At 44.8% G+C, this 18,795-nt stretch overlaps 1 protein-coding gene across 5 annotated transcripts in view; it reads left to right on the top strand.

Moving 5' to 3' along the window:
* The window catches only part of MEAK7 (MTOR associated protein MEAK7), a 211,450-nt gene that overhangs the window by 160,348 nt on the left and 32,307 nt on the right, over positions 1-18,795 (top strand). For all 5 annotated transcript variants that reach the window (XM_086945841.1, XM_086945840.1, XM_086945843.1 and 2 more), the window contains 2 exons: positions 9,782-10,228; positions 13,724-13,842. In XM_086945841.1, coding sequence (XP_086801967.1) covers positions 9,782-10,228; positions 13,724-13,842 — 566 coding nt within the window. The remainder of the gene's footprint in view (positions 1-9,781; positions 10,229-13,723; positions 13,843-18,795) is intronic.

Here is an 18,795-nt window from a genome sequence, read left to right as displayed (position 1 = left end):
CATCCAATTGGTTGAGTACTATTATTGAGCACCCTCTAAGGTCAAATAAAAAGAACTCTTTTAGGTATTAAATAAATAAACTCTTTTAGCCTTTTTAATTGCGCTTTCAATGTTTAGAGAACCAAGAATAAATTAACGCCTGGCTGCGATAAGGGTTACATTATTTTATATCTTTTTTTATACTGAGTTGCATGGGTTTCGTTTCACCCGACGTCATCAATGTTTCATGGTGCTTCTCTAGTCCCTTTCTTGTTTACACTGTTTAGGTAGGGTCAGCTGCATTCCACCCAGAGGAAGGCGGGCCCATTGTGTGCTCGACGTCTTATCCGGATTTGCAGTAGGCAGTTTTGAAACCAGGACCTAATAGGACTGGGCGTGGTTTCGATGTCACTGGACAAAGCCGATTGGCGGAGCACAGCAGGCTGCTCTGCTCGGATTGGTGGGTCTTAGCACAGTAGGCGTCGGTTGGCTGGTGCTGGAGCGCGCATTTCGTATGACGTAGTCTACAGGACTTTATAGCGTGAGTACTTCCCAAGGTGTCATACAGGCATGTTTGGGGGGTGGTGGTGGTTGTTTGTTTGTTTGATGGAAATGGACTGCAGAGGCAAGCAGTGCCCGTCTGCTACAGCATACTAGGGCTTTGTAAAACATTTGGTGTTAAATACATTTTTGCTTATGACTGTAAGGGTCGGGCCCTAGGTCCCCATGCATTTAGAATAACCAGGCAGAAACAATGGTATGGTATCTGGAACTGGCCCAAGGCACGTGCGCCGGGCCGCTTTTATTGACCGGGTCACCTGACTGGTGGGTGACACCTCTGATGGATGGATGTGGGGTGAGTGTTGAAGGCAGCCCTCTAGGAGTGGCCGGTGGAGACACATTACTGTGAAACACTAGAAGGCGATGAGCCGGTCACTGCATCCCTCCCAAACTTTATTAACCAGCATTGGCATAGCCAATAGATCTCGCCTTTGGGACCTTATAAGTGCTTAGCCATGCAACAGTTGATGTTGTTGCACCAAGGATATTGTGCTACATAACTAAATACTTATAAGGTCCCAAAAGCGAGACCTATTGGCTATGCCAATGCTTGTTTAGATCTTCTCCTGGCATCCTCAAGCACTGTCATTGGATATCCACGTTTTCTGAAGGTTCTTACCAGTCTGCACACTTCCTCATCATACAGTTCTTCTGTTGAGCAAACTCTTCTCACTCTTAGCATCTGACTATATGTAAAGCTCCATTTGAGGGCATGTGGGTGGCCACTGTTCGCATGTAGAATGGAGTTAGTTGCAGTAGGCTTTCTGTGGATTCTAGTTGTTAATATATTATCCTTAACCTCCAACTCTACATCCAGGAAATTACAGTGTTGGCGGCTCTGTGTGCATGTGAATCGTAGATTACAGTCATTGTTGTTTAATCTAATCAGAAAAAGCTCAAGTCCACTTTAACTGATTTCCCATAAAATGAATAAACCATCAATGAATCTAGTCCAGAGTCCCATTGTCCCCATGTACATGTTATCTTCCTCAGCCCAAGCAACCTCCTTCTCTCACCATCCCATGAACAAGTTTGCGTAGGTGGGGGCGAAGGAGGTGCCCATCGTCGAACCTTGTTCCTGTTGATATAATTTGTCATTGAATGTGAAAACGTTATATGTTAGGCAATAATTTAACATGTCCATCATCATGTGTGTATGGTCCAACCACTCCACTCATAAAACTTCCACAGGCATGTATTCCTTTCCTGTGCTCAATGGAGGTATACAATTATACAACGCCCGTTGTTACCATGATGTATTCCGTCTTCCATGTCGGAAGGTTTTATAATAAGTGATGTATTGTTCCTTAATTCATTGATGTCCTTCCTCTCTTGCGGTGTGAAATTTATCTTTTTAGAATCATTCTGCCAACTTCGTTTTATGACATTCAATTTATCTACCACTATTCTTGAAAAAGAGCAAAACGATTCCCCGGTGGAAGTTGTGGGCAATACTTGCTCTGGGGTTTGAAACCACTTCCAACATGTTGGTCCGTTGTGAAGCCCATACTGTGTAGGTTTTTTGCTGACACATCAGTAACGGGCCCTAATGTCCCGAAATCAATTGTTTGATCTGGCTGGTCTTCAGATGATGTCGACTGTTCCCCAGATAGATCATGGATGCTAAGTAAGTCTGGTATACTCGCAATTTGGAAAGGAGAGAGTCTGCGATGTTCAGTTGTCTCATTGACCTTCATTTAATGATATTTATGTAGTTTTAACTTTTTGATGTATAGTTTGATTCTAGTATCTACAAAGTCCGAATGAGATACTGGGCAGAATGTTAAGCCCAAGTTTAGTAACCGCATCTGGTTGGTATTTAGTGTTACTGCTGATAATTCACAACTAACGGTTTCTGTTCTTCATTTGGAATCCCCAAGTTTACTTGAGTTTCCTGTTCCTTCCTTGACCTTTTCCTCTTCCCCCTTCTTGTTCGGCATCCTCTTTGGTGTGGCCCTGTGGTGCTCTGCCTCTCCTTCCTTGTCTCGTGGGCATTCTCAGTAATCAAAATTCCTGTTTCTCCTTTGGTGTTTCATCTGCGCTAAACCCTACATCCAAGCTTATTTCGTTTTCACTTTGTAGAGTCTGTGTGAAAGGTGCAGATCTCTCTTTTGCTCTAAAGCTATCAAATTACTTTGTGAACGTATAGACCTGACCATACTGATAGTCTAGTCTATCACTTGTGAGTTTCCCAGCTTTACGTTCCATGAATTCATCATATTTATGTAAGGATTTCTCCATCTTGTTAATTTGATCCTTTATGGCAGTTTCTTCCTTATATTTTTTTAGCACTTTGTTAATTATTTCAATCTTCTTCAATTGCAATTTCATTTTCCTCCCTGCATGTTCAATAAGAGTCTTAATTAATCTTACTGAACAGTCTTCCATGTGACCATTCCACTTATTATTTAGGTCATCATCCATGTCCTCATAAGTTGGCAATGGCATAATTCTCAAACCCCTCGTTATTCTCTTACATTCAAAGTACTTGGCAAGGGAGATCATCTCCCGCGATTGTTTTGCTTCTGTGCGTTGCGCATGTTTCCCAATCTCTTACTAGTTGTGTTGGTGTTTTATTACTCCCATTTCCATTCCAGTCGAGCCCTCTTACATTTGCGCCCTCCTGAAAGGTACGTCGCAACTCCGGGTTGTTCCTTTATTTTTATTGGTTGCTGGATGTTTTCCCGGACTGTCCTACGTCTGTGGAATCCTGTGTCTAGCCTCCGCAGTAGCAATCTCTTCATAGCCTGCCCACTTTTCCATTCTCCTTCTCCATGCAATTATTCAGGGCCCTCCGAGCGACTTCTAATTCCGTGCAATTTTGTGTTTGGCCAAAATATATGCTAAATCTTGGAATTTGCTAGTGACTTTAGTTTAAGTGTATCTGGAAACCACCCTAGAAGAAACAGGGAAAACCTCCCTGTCACTGACGACCACGATCCTAACTGTGACCTCCTCCCAAAAAGGTGAAGCCAGGAGCAAGCCCAGAAAATATTTAGAATATGTACTTCCCTCTCTCCGCATCTGGGACAGCATGCCTAAGCTATGTGGAAATATCTTCTGATCCTGTCTGGTGTAAGTTAAAATCTACTTTGCACATAATAATTAATTTGAAGCACACATTCCTAACGATTTTCAGTGCTCATTCCAGAATAGTGTCCCAATCTCTGACCGTGATGGGAATTCCCAAATCCTCCTCCCACTGTGTCCGTAGGCGTTCCATGGTTGCTTGAAATTAGTGCGCATTGCTTTAGACAGGAGACCGTCTAAATGGTGCCCACTGATAAGGCGATGAATTGACCGCTCTTGAGCGCATGCTGCTCAGAGGAGCCGGTGCCGCAGTGCTTCCTTAGTGCCGTGATAAGTGCTCTGTCGCGATAAGTGCTCTGTGCAAAAGAAAATGGCCGGTGGTAGGTCGAACTCTACCTAAAACTCCTCAAACCCGTAACATCTCCGAGTCTCCAAAGAGGTCCCCCATGTTTGTCAACCCCGCTTCAGTCCAAATATCAAGATCCCTCAAGCAACCACCATGGGGCAGATTTTTTAGCATGGAGAGAGGTAAGTAGGGGTCATATGGTATTTTGCTACATGTTTTTTGCAAGCATCTATTCCAACAGCGAGCGACCACCCGGAACTCCTGAGTATCCCTTGCAGAGGGCCGCTATACTCTCATCAACATCTTAGTGAGGTCCCAGAACGTCAACACAAATGGGCTTGGAATCCTGTCAGGATCTCTCCTGGTTGCCGGGCATTGGACCAGCTAGTTAAGCTGGGCTGCTATGTAGTACGTCTCAAAGTGAGGGACCGCCAATCCCCCAGTCACGGTTGAGCGCTGCATTGTGGCTAGTGCCACTTGCCTACGGCCTTATCATCATAAAAGGCGGTGATTAATGAATTTATGTCTCGAAACATCACTCGTGGGATCCAGATCAAGAGTGTTCGGAAAAAGTAAAGGAGACGCGGCAGGACCACCATCTTCAAGAGGGCAACACAGTCCATCACCGAGAGCAGTAATGTTTTCCAAAAATCTACACGAGTGGAGGGAGCGGATGGCCTGTACCACATTGCCCTCTAATAGGTCATCGCGATCATGGTAGTTCTTGACCCCCCCCAAGTATGCCATACAGCACTGCTCCCACAGCAGGTGCTCCAATCCCTCTGGGAGTCTCTTCAGTGATGTAGGTACCAGTCTGGACTTCTGCAAATTTAGCTTTAAACCAGATAGCAGGCCAAATCTCTTCAGCATGCCCCTTGCTCCGTCCAGGTCCTCTTCAGCATCGCAGGGAAAAATCAGTAGGTCACCTGCATACAGTGCTATGCGGTGATGAGACACCCCCCAATACTGTGACAGCTATTGCCTTTTCGTGCATAGTTGTCCTAGTGCTCCATGGGCAAGGCAAAAAGCAGGGGGGCAAAGGGCCAACACTGCTGCGTTCCACGTCCCACTGTGTCTTGCGGAGATGGTCTTCCCTGTGTAGACTCTAGCAGTCGCATTTGTGTCCAGCAGTTTCATCCATGCTCGGAAGTACCCTCCCAGTCCTATATGCAACAGCACTTCATAAAGATTGTGCCATTCTAGGCTGTCTAATGCCTTTTTATGTCGACAGCAAACACTGCGGTGCTCACCCGATCATAGTACCCAGCTTCCAGTATGGCCAGCAGCCTTCTGATATTTATGGCTAGGTTATGGCTAGGTATAAATCCCAACTGGTCCGGGTATCCATTTGGCCATGAGGGAAGCAATCTGGTCGCCAGAGTTCTACTTAATATTTTATAGATAATGTTTAACATCGGAAGCGGGCTGTATGCTGTGTGATCATGCGCTGGTTTCCCTGGCTTGCAAGGACCCCGTGTCCTTGGCTGCGCCATTCAGGGCAGCCAGCCTGGGTGTCAATTCTGCTGATAGAGAGCATAGAATTCCGCTTGTAATCGGTAAAGTGATGGAGGGCCTAATATGTCCGGGTTCTTATTGGAGACCATATTTTTAATAGCCGTTCATATCTCCTGCAGGGTGATATCCTACCCCAGCTCTTCCATCTCCTGGAGGCATGATCGGAGTATGGAGCATAAATGTTCATAATAGCCATGGATCGACCCTCCAGTTGAACTCGTACAACCACATATCTACTCTCTGGATGTACTGTGTGGGTGGTATTTCTGGCAGCGCTCATTCAGTACTGGTAACTCTCTCTAGTGGGTGCCTGTGGTCATTGTGCAGGAGGCCCAGATTGGCGCTTAGATTGTCCATTTTAGTTTCCAGCGCTGTCCTAGATGCTTTCATGCAGTGAGGGGTTCCTATCTGTTTCCAGTATTTTATGTGCTCTCTTGCCATCGGGGACAGACCCAACAGCTCCCTCAGTGTCTGGTTTCTACCAGTGGGTGGATTTGCCAATGGTTGTCGCAGATGGTGTCAAGCCGATAAAGCCAGGTCGCAATGTATGGACAATGGAGGACGGGTAGTCTTTAAAGCTCAATATCAGGTAATGTTAGTGGCTCAGCTGTCAGCGGGGTGGTTGAGGCAACAAATGTCCCTGCAAAGTAGTCCTTTACGGGCCGGTGGGTCTTAATGAAGGCCGTCCCTCAGCCATCCGCAAGTCATCCTGCCAGCATGCCATAATGTTCCACCAAAGCGGTCTTCCCCTCTACATGCAGTGCTCAACCGTCCACCAGGTCCAGAAGCCAGCGGGCCCTAGATGTTCTCATGAGGCAACCTCTGGGCCCAGATATTGTGTGCTGGTGTCTCCAGGGGCCCCGCAAATATGCTGCAGCCACCTGCAGTGGAACAAGGCTAATTGTTGCAGAATCTCTCTTTTGAGATAGGTATGTGACCCAGTCAGCACTGCGGTCACCAGTTCCCCTGAAGCACCTCAGGCATAATAAAGGTATTTTTAAATGTGGCCATGGCCCAGGAGGCATCACTTCCTCCAATCACAGCTCTTGGTGCTTCTCCAGCCTCACAGAGGCGGCCCAACACCTTCTATCACGCCAACCCCAGTGTGCCTGCCGATATGCAGGCCTTGCCTCCCCTGCACTCACTGCCTCTCGTCCATGCCGACAGCAGTAAGGACCTCTTTCTCTGCCCCTCCCAGAAAAACCACTGGCCATATTATCAAGGACCAGTATTAAAATTATCGCCGTTTTATCGGCAGGAAACTGCCGATAAAACAGCGATAATGGGCTTGATAATACGCCCTTGTTAATTCTCATAGAAGCCCATGTTCTGGTGTTAACATGGGCTTCTATGGGAATTAACAAGGGCGTATTATCAAGCCCATTATCGCCGTTTTATCAGCAGATCCTGCTGATAAAACGGCGATAATTTTAACAGCGGTCCTTGATAATATGCCCCCACGTCCGGCCGGGAGGCACCAGGCGCACTACAATATTCACTTAGGGCAGAGTCAGGGCCGCAGCGCTTGTCGGGCAAGGTGGATGGCTTCCTGCATCTGCACCCCCTAGAATATGGGCACAGGTAATCGCCTCACCAGCTCACCTTGGCGCAGTGGCCCACCTCTACGGACTCCTCTCCCGGTCTGCAGGGCTCAGTGCTTCGTGCTCATCACTCCGCTCATCTGGCTTCGGCAGGTCTCTTCTCTACGGCTGTGGCAGTCTGCCGCAAGATCAGCAGGGGGTCTGCCAGGCTGGGGGTCTGAGAGCACCATATAATTGTGCCTGTGCACTGTATAATTAAATACATAAAAATAGTTGGGACTTAACTATTCCCAATGAATGCTGGGTTTTTATTGTATTTGTTTATTTATTTATTTAAGTGATTTGTAGAGCGCATAGCAGCCCAAAGTCTTCCCAGCGCTAGGAAACCTAGGTGGTTTAACTGCATGGATGCTGATGATATCCTCCTACTATGCTGAGAATGGTGAAATCCCATTGTTCATGACGAGCTGAGCTCGTCATGAGCATTGAAGTGGTGAAGCTTTCATGATAACTTTCTTAGTGGAAGCGAAAGGAAGGCTGCTAAGAGACAATCAGCTGACCTGCACCTCCTCTTAAATTTGCCTTTTCAAAATTAAAGACCTGGAATATGACTTTTGGAAGACTATTTTGCAGCAGGCCCGGTTCTAGGTGATGGGCCGGGTGGGCCAGACCCACTCAAATATGAGCCAGGCCCACCCAAGCAAGAGCCTTGGCCCTCGCAGTGAGGACATGAAGGCCAATAGAAAATGGCATCTTTAATTGAAAGCGTTCCACCAAACGTTGTTTTTCTTCCTTTCTGGGAGTTGTGTGATTGGGCCTGGGATCTTTCTCACAGCCATCCCCAATCACCCAACTCCTTTTAGAAAGGTGGGCTGTGTCGTGCAGGTATAATAGGGGCATGGCGAAGGGGACACATTCTTTATGTGGCACTGAGTAACTTCCATCCTGCTGTGTATTCATCTTAGGAGAAAAAGAAGTTTGTTTATTCTGACTCACCTTTCCTGATCCCTGCAGCTGCTTGTCAGATCAGGCTGTGGCGCAAAGTTTGACTAAGTAGGTAATAGAATGTGTTACTACTTATTCTTATTTTTAAATCTGCACAGGCCCAGCAAGGCACATACTTTGTGTTTGCTTCATTTACATAATTTTGTCATGATCATGGCCATGGGTGCAAGACAACAATAAAAACAGGTAACTGGTGATTAATGACCCTGCTGAAGAGCATTCCTTTGTCTGTTGGTAGTTTTGAAATACAGATAAGATGTGTTTATGTGGCTAGCTCAGTGGGCTACTCCCCTTGTCACAAGATTATTTTGTTACTTGCAGTTCATAAGTTACAATCATAGGACAGTGACCTGTGAACTGTCATCAAAGAGCTGCATACAAACATGAATGGTATAGTTAGAACTTCACTTTATTTGTGTTGTTATATAGTTAGAACTTACCCAGTCTTTATTTTTTTTGATGTTGCTAAAGAGTTTGGGCTGATATACATTTGTATTAGTAATGGAAACCCCCAACCACTGGGGTATGCTTTAAATCATGAATTTGAGCTTCCCCAGCCCAAACCCACTTAAAATATACTGCCCACCAGTGTGGATGACAACTGATTCCTACACCGTGTAATCCTCATTGGCCTATGTGACAATCCCTATAGGCTGATTTACATTCTTGTATGATTCATTGTCCCTGTTTAATGTGTGCATAATGTAAAGTACTGTGACACCCTACACTGATATAAGTAGCGCTGTACAAAAAGTGAAATGCATTTGAGAGAAGGGCTATGGAGAGATGAAGGGCACTGTTGGAGGGTGGTAGTAATGGTATCTGTGGAGATAGCGGTCATTGGTGGGGCGCCAAAATAGACTTTCGCACCGGCGCTAAAGCCGACCCTGTCATGGCCTTTCTGTTTTTGATTATTTAATTAGAAGTCAGGTCATTAGGGCAGCTGTGGAACATATTTTAAAGTGTGTGCTAATTATATTTATTGATATATTCAATGTTTTAAATTTGAACGCGATTTAAGTGATGTTTTTTACGGGAATAATGCAAGTGGAGCTGGATGGTGTCTGATATGGGGCTGGGGCCCACGTTCAGCTGTGGGATAAGGTGCACAGGAGAGGAATGGTAGAAAAGTGGATAATCAGGCCTGGAAGCTCCTGTATTGTAGCCTGGCCTGATGGAATTTTAGGGTTTGCACTTAGATCAAGTCATTGTTCTTACTTTCAATTAACTCTCCACATGCTCTGTATGCTTTGCTGAAGGGAGTGTAAGCCTGATTGATACATAGAAGTAGAAAAAAATACACAAACAAGTTGTTTTGTTTGTTTTTCTAATTTTCTTTGGCTCACTTGGAATTCTCCCTCCGTAAAAGCAAGAGGAGGAGCCCAGACAACCGCTGAAATGACTTCTTTAATGGCATTCCGCTCTGTATATCTATATTGTCATCCTCATAAAATCAAAGATATTAGCCCTGTGTGATCTCGCTATTTAGAATACACAGCCTACATGGACTGGAATGTTGCTCAGATTAATTCAAACTTTTCTTCTATTGCTTTTTTATCTTTAATGAATTGCAAATATTATTACGGATCATAGGGAGGAAACTGATCTCCTGGGACGACGGAATAGTTGATTCAGTTATGGGCAAGCCCAATATAGCTCAATTTGTTGAGTTTGCCTTTATCCGGCTTTCTGGGTCTGTAAAAATCCATAACACTTATTTTTGACTTCTCAAGCAAATGTAACTATGGCAAGAAAGCTGACTAAAGTTAATGTGACAACTGTTTTTTATTTGTGTGTTAATTAGACAAACGCGTGCTGACGGAAGACCAGATGGTGGAGTTCATGTGGGAGGCGAGTGACATTGGGGACTGGGTGTATAGGATCCCGCTGCTCTCCACATTTCTCTTGGCGGTCTTCTCCCATGGCCTGTCTGTTATGGTGCCGGATTCAGAGAGCAGTTTTAGTCTGGGAAGCCTGAACAATCTGCTACCCAAGTGTCCCAGCAAAGCGGCCCCTTGCGACAGCGTCCTCGGCCTACTGGTTGTGATGTTCATCAACTCGCACCTGCCGCAGGAGGCACAGCGCCGGTGGCAGCCTTACTTCTCAACACGAGCTCATGGAGAGAGCTTCTCGCAGCTCTGCGCTCAGATTATCGGCCGTGGACCCACCATTCTGATTATAAAGGACACTGGAGGAAACATCTTTGGCGGGTTTGCTTCACAGTCCTGGGAGATGAAGCCACAGTTTCAGGGTAAGAAGGATGGTTTGGTCATGGTGTTCTTCAATGGAGCCTGAGTAGACCATTTCTGGGGTTGAGGACTTTTGTAAAACATACAGAAGGTCTGTGTATTAAATGGTAACTTCAAAGGCAGATTTTTATTTATTGATGAGTGCTATTTGCCTGGCAACTCTTCTAGTTTTAGGAGTGGCCTCGTGACCTCTTCGGTGACTCCACTTAGCTGCTTCTTAACAACCACCATCATTCCCTACCTCCCATCCAACACGTGGCAGGGGACGTCGCACACATCCGTATACACACCCATACACATCCACTCGTACACACAATCCCACGTACATACAAACATGTGCACACACACTTACGCATATGTTCGCACACACACTTACACATATGTGCATACGTGTACACACACACACACACTTGCTCACTGTTGCCAGAAAGAGCAGAAATTAACTAAGCCAGAGAAGAGTTAATGAGATTATTTGCTATGTTTTGTGGCACACCATACATGAGTTCCTTGCAGGCACTATTTTTCACACTTATATATAACAGAAAATAAACATACGCTAGATAGTTGATGTTCTTATATAGGATTTATTGTGCTTGAATTTAGAACCCTTTCTAGTTTGAAACCCTTCTCAATACATTATGCATCATTAGTGGATTCTAATGCAATACCTCCCTTACTATCATTGTGACTGTGTCCACCGAACTTAGGGCCCTATTAGGATGGCGGACGGACCTGCGTCCGTCCGCCACCCCAGAGGAGCAGGGACCGTCCGCAGAGGCAGCGGCGGTCCCTCCGTGCAAATTAGGATGTGACCGCCACACTGGCGGTCACATCCTGTATGTTTAACATTGCGGCGGGTGCTGCTTCAAGCAGCACCCGCCGCAATGTTAAAAATGCATGCTTCGCATTTGCATGCACAAAGCGGCAGGCACCGCGCGGTGCCTGCCGCTTTGTGCATGCAAATGCAAGGGGGTACCATAGGTACCCCCCATGTGCACCCCCGTCACCCTGGGGGCCCGCAACGGGCCCCCAAAGAAATCACCGTATGCCTTTCCACGACGGAGAAGCCGCCGCGGAAAGGCATCTGTTCACCCCCATCCTAATATGGCTGGCGGTGTCTGTTTGACACCGCCTCCATAATAGAGCTTTTCCGCCGCGGTCGTTAGGCGACCGCGGTGGAAAAGCGGCGGACGGTCTTCCTGACCCTCCAGCCATCCTAATCTGGCAGAGAGTCTTTGAAGGCTCTGCAGCGGTTTTTTCGCATCCTCCGGGCCGGCGGACATTTCCGACGGCCCGGAGGATGCGGAAAAAACGCAATCCTAATCGGCCCCTAAGGGCCATATGTAGGAGGCCCAATACTGGTTGGTAACGGCCGAAATTCTGTAATTTCTGCCGTTACCGACCGGTATTGGGCATTTGAGATGTAGGGGCTAAATTTAAGGATTGGGTAATTTACCGAATCGGTAATTTAAGAAATCAGTAAATTACCGATTCCTCAAAATACCGATTCGGTAAATTATCGAATCCTTAATGCAGGGAGCACTCAAGTGAGTGCATTTCTGATTTAAGGATTCAGTGTTTACCACCAACTAAAAGTTGGTGGTAAATATCGAAAACCTTAGAAAAAGCAAATTTGTGCTTTTCCAAGAGTGCCGTGTTGCAGGCATACATGCCCTTAGGGCATGTATGTGTACCACATGTGCACCCATGCAATATTCAGGGGTGCAACAGGGTGTCAATGTGACTCCCTGCCACCCTTGTAAGTCTTCCCCCTATTACCGATTCGGTATTTACCGAATCAGTAATTCCCATTCATTCCTACGGGCCTCCAGGCCCATAGGAATGAATGGGAATTACCGAATCGGTAATTACCGAATTTTACAGATTCGGTAAAATTTACCGAATTATTATCTACATCCCATTTACTGATTCTAAAATACAGAATCTGTAAAATTTGGTATTTTAAGAATCGGTAAAAATGGATTACCTACATATGGCCCTGAATGAGTGGGTATGAGTCCAGTGGAGGTTAGCTCAGTATTTTGTTTGGTTTAATAGCCCAAATATAATTCTTTAGTAATCTTGAATACAGTAATAGTCGTCACAGTTCTTAAACAATCATAAGTTTAGTGACAATACTCCAACACGTTTCGCCCTTTATACAAGACAGTTTTTTCAAGGCATAGGCCATATTGCGGATTCCCTCCTAGTCCTTTCACTATAGCAACACTTGTTGCCGTAAGGGGAAACGCCGGAGTAGGGGTTGGAATCTCTATTGGTCGATGATAAAAGATGCAACTGACTTTTGGGTGCTGGTAAATTGAGATCACCATAACTAAGAAAAGAATATGCTGGATTGTTAGGCTGTAGCGCAGGTTATCTTTCATTAAATGGCAAGTATTCCATAATAAGAACTGGAATTATAGAGGAAAACGTTCTATGGTGAGTGCAATAAATATTGTGCACTTTCAAAATGTATAGAGGCACCTAGGGTCCGTGTTAAGAACCTTACAGGGTGCCTGAAACATTATAAAGCCATCTGATAGTGACACCAAGAAGCCTAAAAATCTAGTGTATTATTTTAAAATTTCCTGTGTAAGAGATTAAACAAGTGTTGGCTTATTGATGTTGTACCTATGAAGGTTTAAGAACTGAGTTGACTGTTATTGCATTGAATTTAAATCCACTAATGAAGCAATAGCATGGATTTAGCATACTTCAAGCCTATACAGGGATCTGCTTTTAAACAGAAGAAATCGTATAAAGAAAAACAGATAGCACGTATATGTTTATCTCTTTGATTTAGCTGTGACATTTTTTTTTTAAAGGAATTGTTTTTTGTATGCAAACCATATATGACATAAAAAGTTTAATGTGTGACAATTGAGTATATTTATTTTTTTAGCGGTAAAATAGTCTCTCCTGCATTGCATAACAAGCTCTTCATTAGAGGTGGAATATTGCACCAAACCACATCACACCTCTGTACCGATTGTATGCAAATTTAAGAATTTGTAATAAAGAGTTTGTCTGACAGCTATGGATCTCGGTAGACTGTCCTACAAAAATAACAACTCACTCTACGATGCAGGAAAAGACATCCACAAACAGCTACTTACTGCCCCAACCCTCTCAAGCCTCAACAGCCCTCTGTCAATAACTTCAGCACAGGATACAGGCAGAAGCTGTAAGTATTCACACATTCAGTGTGAGTACTTACACGGGTATGTAGCTATAACTGTGCATCTCTTTAGGTCACTTAATGAACTTTAAAGCCACTTGAGGGCAGCAGAATATTTACAAATAACCTTAAAGTTCACACTCTGTAAGAAACTCTGTTTAGCTTTAGTGAGTCCGACCATAACCTTCCTTTTCTTAACATTGATTTTTTATCCTAATGAAACTCGCAGAGATCTCTTTATGTTGAATAAGGCTGTATAAGTGCTGTGTTGGCATTGGCCACTGTTGACCTAGTTCTCTGTTGCCATTACTCCTAGGGGACAGCACGTGTTTCCTGTTCTCCATTGTGCCACGCATGGAAGTGTACATGTATTCTGGATACAATGACCACTACATGTACTTGAATTCCGGACAGCAAACCTTGCCAAATGGACTAGTAAGTACTACTAGAAGAGTTGCAACACGGTGTGATGCCTCTATGGTGCTTGTATGGCTGTGTGTGCTCATAGAAGGCATTCGTGTGGTGGTCATGTGATGCTGGATTGGTCCTTATGTGAAGCAGTTCGTTTCTGTGTGGCAACTATGCAGTGCTCGTGTGATGCAGTGTAGTGCTTGTGCATCTCAAGTCAAGTCAAAACCACTTTAATTGATTAATTAAAATCATAAAAGGTACATAGCAATCACAAAATTCGCTTGTGTATCTCAATGTGGGGCCTGCATGAAACAGTGATTTTCCCAGTCTGTGCTCTGGTGATGCAGTCCTTAAGTTTGTAAACCTTGTTGTGTTGTCTTTTTTACTCCCACATTCGCTGCATCCATGCATTTTTCCTTCTACCTACTCTCCTTTGTGTTTGCTTTAGCAGAGTAGTGTATGTCTCTATTAGTGATGCCGGCTGGTGCTCATGTTCAGTTAACGTGACTATGATCTTGGTCATATTGCTCTCACTCTATGCATCAGTCCCTAATCTTTGTAGTGGGAATGTTCATTTATTTCTCGAACTGAAGCCCTGTCTGCTCTGCATATATGTATTTAGATGTATTTAGATAGCATTTCAGTACATTCATGACATGACCAGTGTCCCAAGCACGGTCTGTGAATGTTTGCGTTGCTTAGCAGTATGGCTACTCAAAATTGCTTGCACATAACTAACAAACTCTCAGCAAAAGTTATAATTATATGAAAAAGATATGAACTTTTTACTTTCTTCTGTTAACTGATGTAGGCCAAGCAATGCATGTGTTGTCTACTGGTTTCTATTTACTTATGAAATGATGGGTACCGTATTTTCCGGCGTATAAGACGACCCGGCGTATAAGACGACCCCCTACTTTGCTTAATAAAATGTAGGTTTCATGCTATACTCGCCGTATAAGACTACCCCCACTTCCAGTGCAGTCCAACGCAGTCCTGCATAGCCATTTTGAGAATGTATTTTATTTTGGCTCGTACTTTGTATGCTTTGTATGCTTTTGTAACCTGCACACTTATCACTTTTTCTCCAGGAATGTACCGATTGCTACCTCATGTATTTTGGCTGCTCGCTATTGTCACTTTTAATCCATGTAACTTAATGTTTGCTTTTGTAATTTGTCCATTGTTATTGTTGCTCACATCAGCCCATTTTTATATAATGCAGAAGCAGTCTGACACCTTCGGGTGTAGTTCGCGCTATGTAAAAACGCATGAAAACATTACTTCAAATTTAGTATCCGGCGTATAAGAGGACCCCTGACTTTCCAGAACATTTTAAGGGGTTAAAAAGTCGTCTTATACGCCGGAAAATACGGTATTTGTAAAGCGCAACCCTAGCTAAAGAGCATTAAACACTACAAATGGCAAGTTCCAAGAGCTAAAATACAGTATATATTTAGGTCTTGCCAGCGCAAGCACTCTCACTGCAAGAAATATTGCTTTCTACAAGGGGCTTGATATCTGCCCACTGCTTACCATTCGTTGTCTCCATTCTCACTCTTCTTTTCTGACTCATGATTGTCTATCACATTCTAACATTACTTCTTCTTTTGTGTGGAGCATGGACCACATACTGGTTGCTTCACCTTTAAAAGTGTGTGGTGTTTGGAGAGGTGAGTCTTCAACTCTTTTCTGATTTGCAGGGGGTTGGGTCAGTTCTGATATTGAAGGAATGGAAAATGTGGATAAAGAAGCCCGTCATTCCGTATTCTCTTTTTGCAGATTTTTCTGTTTAATGAAGTTGTTTCTGGTGTGGCACTTACTTCCTGAGGTGGTTAATTTAACAGGCACAAATAGAATATTAGGAGTACATTGAAGACAATCACAGGGGTCAGGGCTAATAATGGTTCGTATTAGCCTTTTGCTCCAAGATTCCAATATTTATCTTTCTGTTTCTCCCTTTTTTAATTTGGAACACTCTATCTTCAGCAGGTAGCCTTATAGCCCTTCTGCCTCTGGCTATACCTATTATTGAAGGTCCTCTCCCCCATTATAGACCCACATCTGCTACTCCGCAGCGGGCTACATTGTATACTTCGTTCCCCTCTGCTTTGTACTAGTTTTATTCACCAGTTTCCTCTTTGTTTTTGTTCTCCCTTCAACCATGGAAGTCAGGACATCCCAGTCTGGCTTTTTGTACTTTTAGTATCCCCTTATCAAAATGTAAAAAGCTTGCCAGCTTGTCAGCCCATGGGTGCCGCAGAAGAGGGGCTGAGCAGTGTTGCAGTGATTTTTAAATTTTGATACTGGGGTAATCAGCCAGCAATGCACACTAGCCCGTCCTTTACTGCACCCAGGGAGCTCAAAGAATCACGTAAGTGCATGCGGTAGGAAAGGAGACAGTGAGCTGCTTCTCATCATTATGTTCTTTCAAAAAATAATCAGCTCTCCCACTCACATGAGTTTTGTTGACATTGAATTGTTTAAATCCTTATTCAGACCTTCTGGTGAACATGAACTGGCTACCTGCCACTGCTGTGTAGTTTTAAACAGTGGTGACTTGTAAATAATCTCAGTGTATAAAAGGCGATTCCTACGTGCACTATTTATGGCTTTGTTTATTTTCTTTTTTAAGGGGGCTGGTAAAGTGAGCTTTTCAGCCCCATATTTATACTGTTAAAATTACATTTCTAATTGGCTCATTTTAACCCGTTGAGTGCTCATGACTAACTCAGCTCGTCATGAGGCACGGTTGAGCTGCACTCATGATGAGCTGAGCGTGTCACGGCCGTTGGAACGTTCGCACGCGGGGATAATTACCCCGCTGTGCTGAACGTTCGAAAATAGGTGTGGCTGTGACGAGCACAGCCCGTCATGAGTGAAGCTCCACTGCGCCTCATGACGAGCTGAGCTCGTCACAAGCACAGCGGCGCCACGCGCGACACCCCCCCCCCCCTCACAGTGGGGGGAAAACACCCCGCAGTGAAGGGGTTAAAAGAAAAGAACAGACATGCTGAGATAACATGGAAATCATTAGTTAACAAAATTAAAAAAATATAGATTGAAATGTACTCTGGAATCCGAAAGGTAGGTGGAGATATTCCAACGTTCAGGTATTCAAAGAGGACACCCATTATAGATATCTGTTTACCAGTTAGCATCCTAATAGTACTTAATGGGGTAATTTAATGCTCCTATTTCGGATGGATACTTCTAACAGCATATATCTCACCTTTAGGAACAGGCGCCAGACTGGATCTGGAAACAAATCTCAGCCGTGCCACTAGGTGGCTCTGTGCCACTCCTCCTTGGTTTTAATCTACCCCAGAAGTGACATCATGGACCTGTATATAGGTCCTACCACTGTGCACGTCAGTGCCTTTCTTTACATCCCTTTAAAGGCAGATCCGGAGTGCTGCTCCCTTTTTTGTAGGTTTGATGAGTTTTTCAAACTATATTTCAGTGTGCAGTGGAACGATGTCCTCAACTAAAGTGTTCACATCATGCCTTGACTGTCGTACCCAGATGTCAGTGATGGACCCGTACGAGGTGTGCCTCTGTTCTTTGGACTTGGGCCACAGCTCCAAGTTGTGAGAGGAATGTGCCGTCATGCACTCAAAGGCGATCAAGGTTGGTGAAATGAAGCTGTATGTTGCCGAGCATCGAAAGAAGCGATGCAAGTCCCCCTTAGCTCTAAGTTGAAGGTGCAGATAGAAGGTGCAGACCCCTTCCTGTTTGAGGCAGATCCATGAACAGGTCCTCTTCACACTCTAGGTCATCCGAAAAGTCAAAGTCCAAATCAAAGCGGTAACACTAGAAGGTGAGGTGGCACTCGACCCCATACTGCCACTCTCTATCTAAATGAGTCACAAGGGTAGACTCGATCTCCCTTTGATCTTGAATTGAGAAGCCTATCCCACACTTGATGTTGATCTGCCCCAAGCTCCCTGGGTCATCTGTGATGTCTCAGCAGGTCGAGGCCTTTAGGCAGGCCATGCTGCACACTTTTTAAATACTTCTGGCTCCCTCTAGGGTACTTTCAGGCCCTAGGGATTTGTAGTGGCTTCTAGTAGGGTTACTGCCATTGTAACGGTCCATAATGCTGTCTGAGCACCTGAAACCCACTTCGGGTTTCATACCGACCCTGGTGTCGACTTCCATTCCTGCTCCAAGACTTGGGCCAGTCCCTTCCTCTTCAGCACCAGTCCCAATGTCGCCAGCATCTAAGGGTTATCCTCTGTTGGCTCAGGTGTTTGACCCCGAACCAAATCTGTTTCGACCCCTACAAGGTTGTGCTCTGACTTCACTCTAGCACACCGGATTCTCATTCAGTCAGATGCATCCAGAACACTCTTTTTACCACAAATCCGTCCTCAGTTGCTCCACCAGCTTTTCGTTCACGATTCTGACCAGCGCTTGTCACCACTAGGAGGTGACAATGGAGATAATGTACCCCCATTTAATGGTCATTACAGTCTCGGAGGGCAGTGGGCTTGGTATGTCAGTTGATACAGGGTTGATTTTTCCCTTCCCTTAGAGTGCTTTCTTTGCTATAGTCATGAGATATGCTGCTGAGGTCCTTGATCTACAGCTTTTTTCTTTTAAAGCTTTAACAAATGTGCTTACTAATGTACAGAAGGCTGGGTGGGCGTCTTCTGAGCACTTATTACCGTTCAGCGAAGCCCTAACTGATACTCTTGATGGCATTTGGTTGAAACTATGCTCTTACCCACCATATAATAGGCCGGCGCCTGCAACTCCGATTTTCTTCCACAGCCTCCTGTTCCAGAGAGTTAGGTCGTCTAAGCTTCTACCAGCAAGCTGAAACCTAACTCATTCTCCAAGACCACCGGTTGGAAGTCAGAAAGGATAGAGGTGTTCAGGAAATACTAGATCGTTCTAGGAATTCCCCCTGAGACGTGGCTAGCAAGATCTTGCCAGCGGTCCTGTGGTAGTCTAAGGCCTGCTTGGCTCAAA

Source organism: Lissotriton vulgaris, chromosome 12 (genome assembly GCF_964263255.1).
Source record: "Lissotriton vulgaris chromosome 12, aLisVul1.2, whole genome shotgun sequence".
Lineage (NCBI taxonomy): Eukaryota > Metazoa > Chordata > Amphibia > Caudata > Salamandridae > Lissotriton > Lissotriton vulgaris.
The sequence above is the reverse complement of the archived record's forward strand: the minus strand, read 5'-3'. Positions and strand labels throughout refer to the sequence as shown.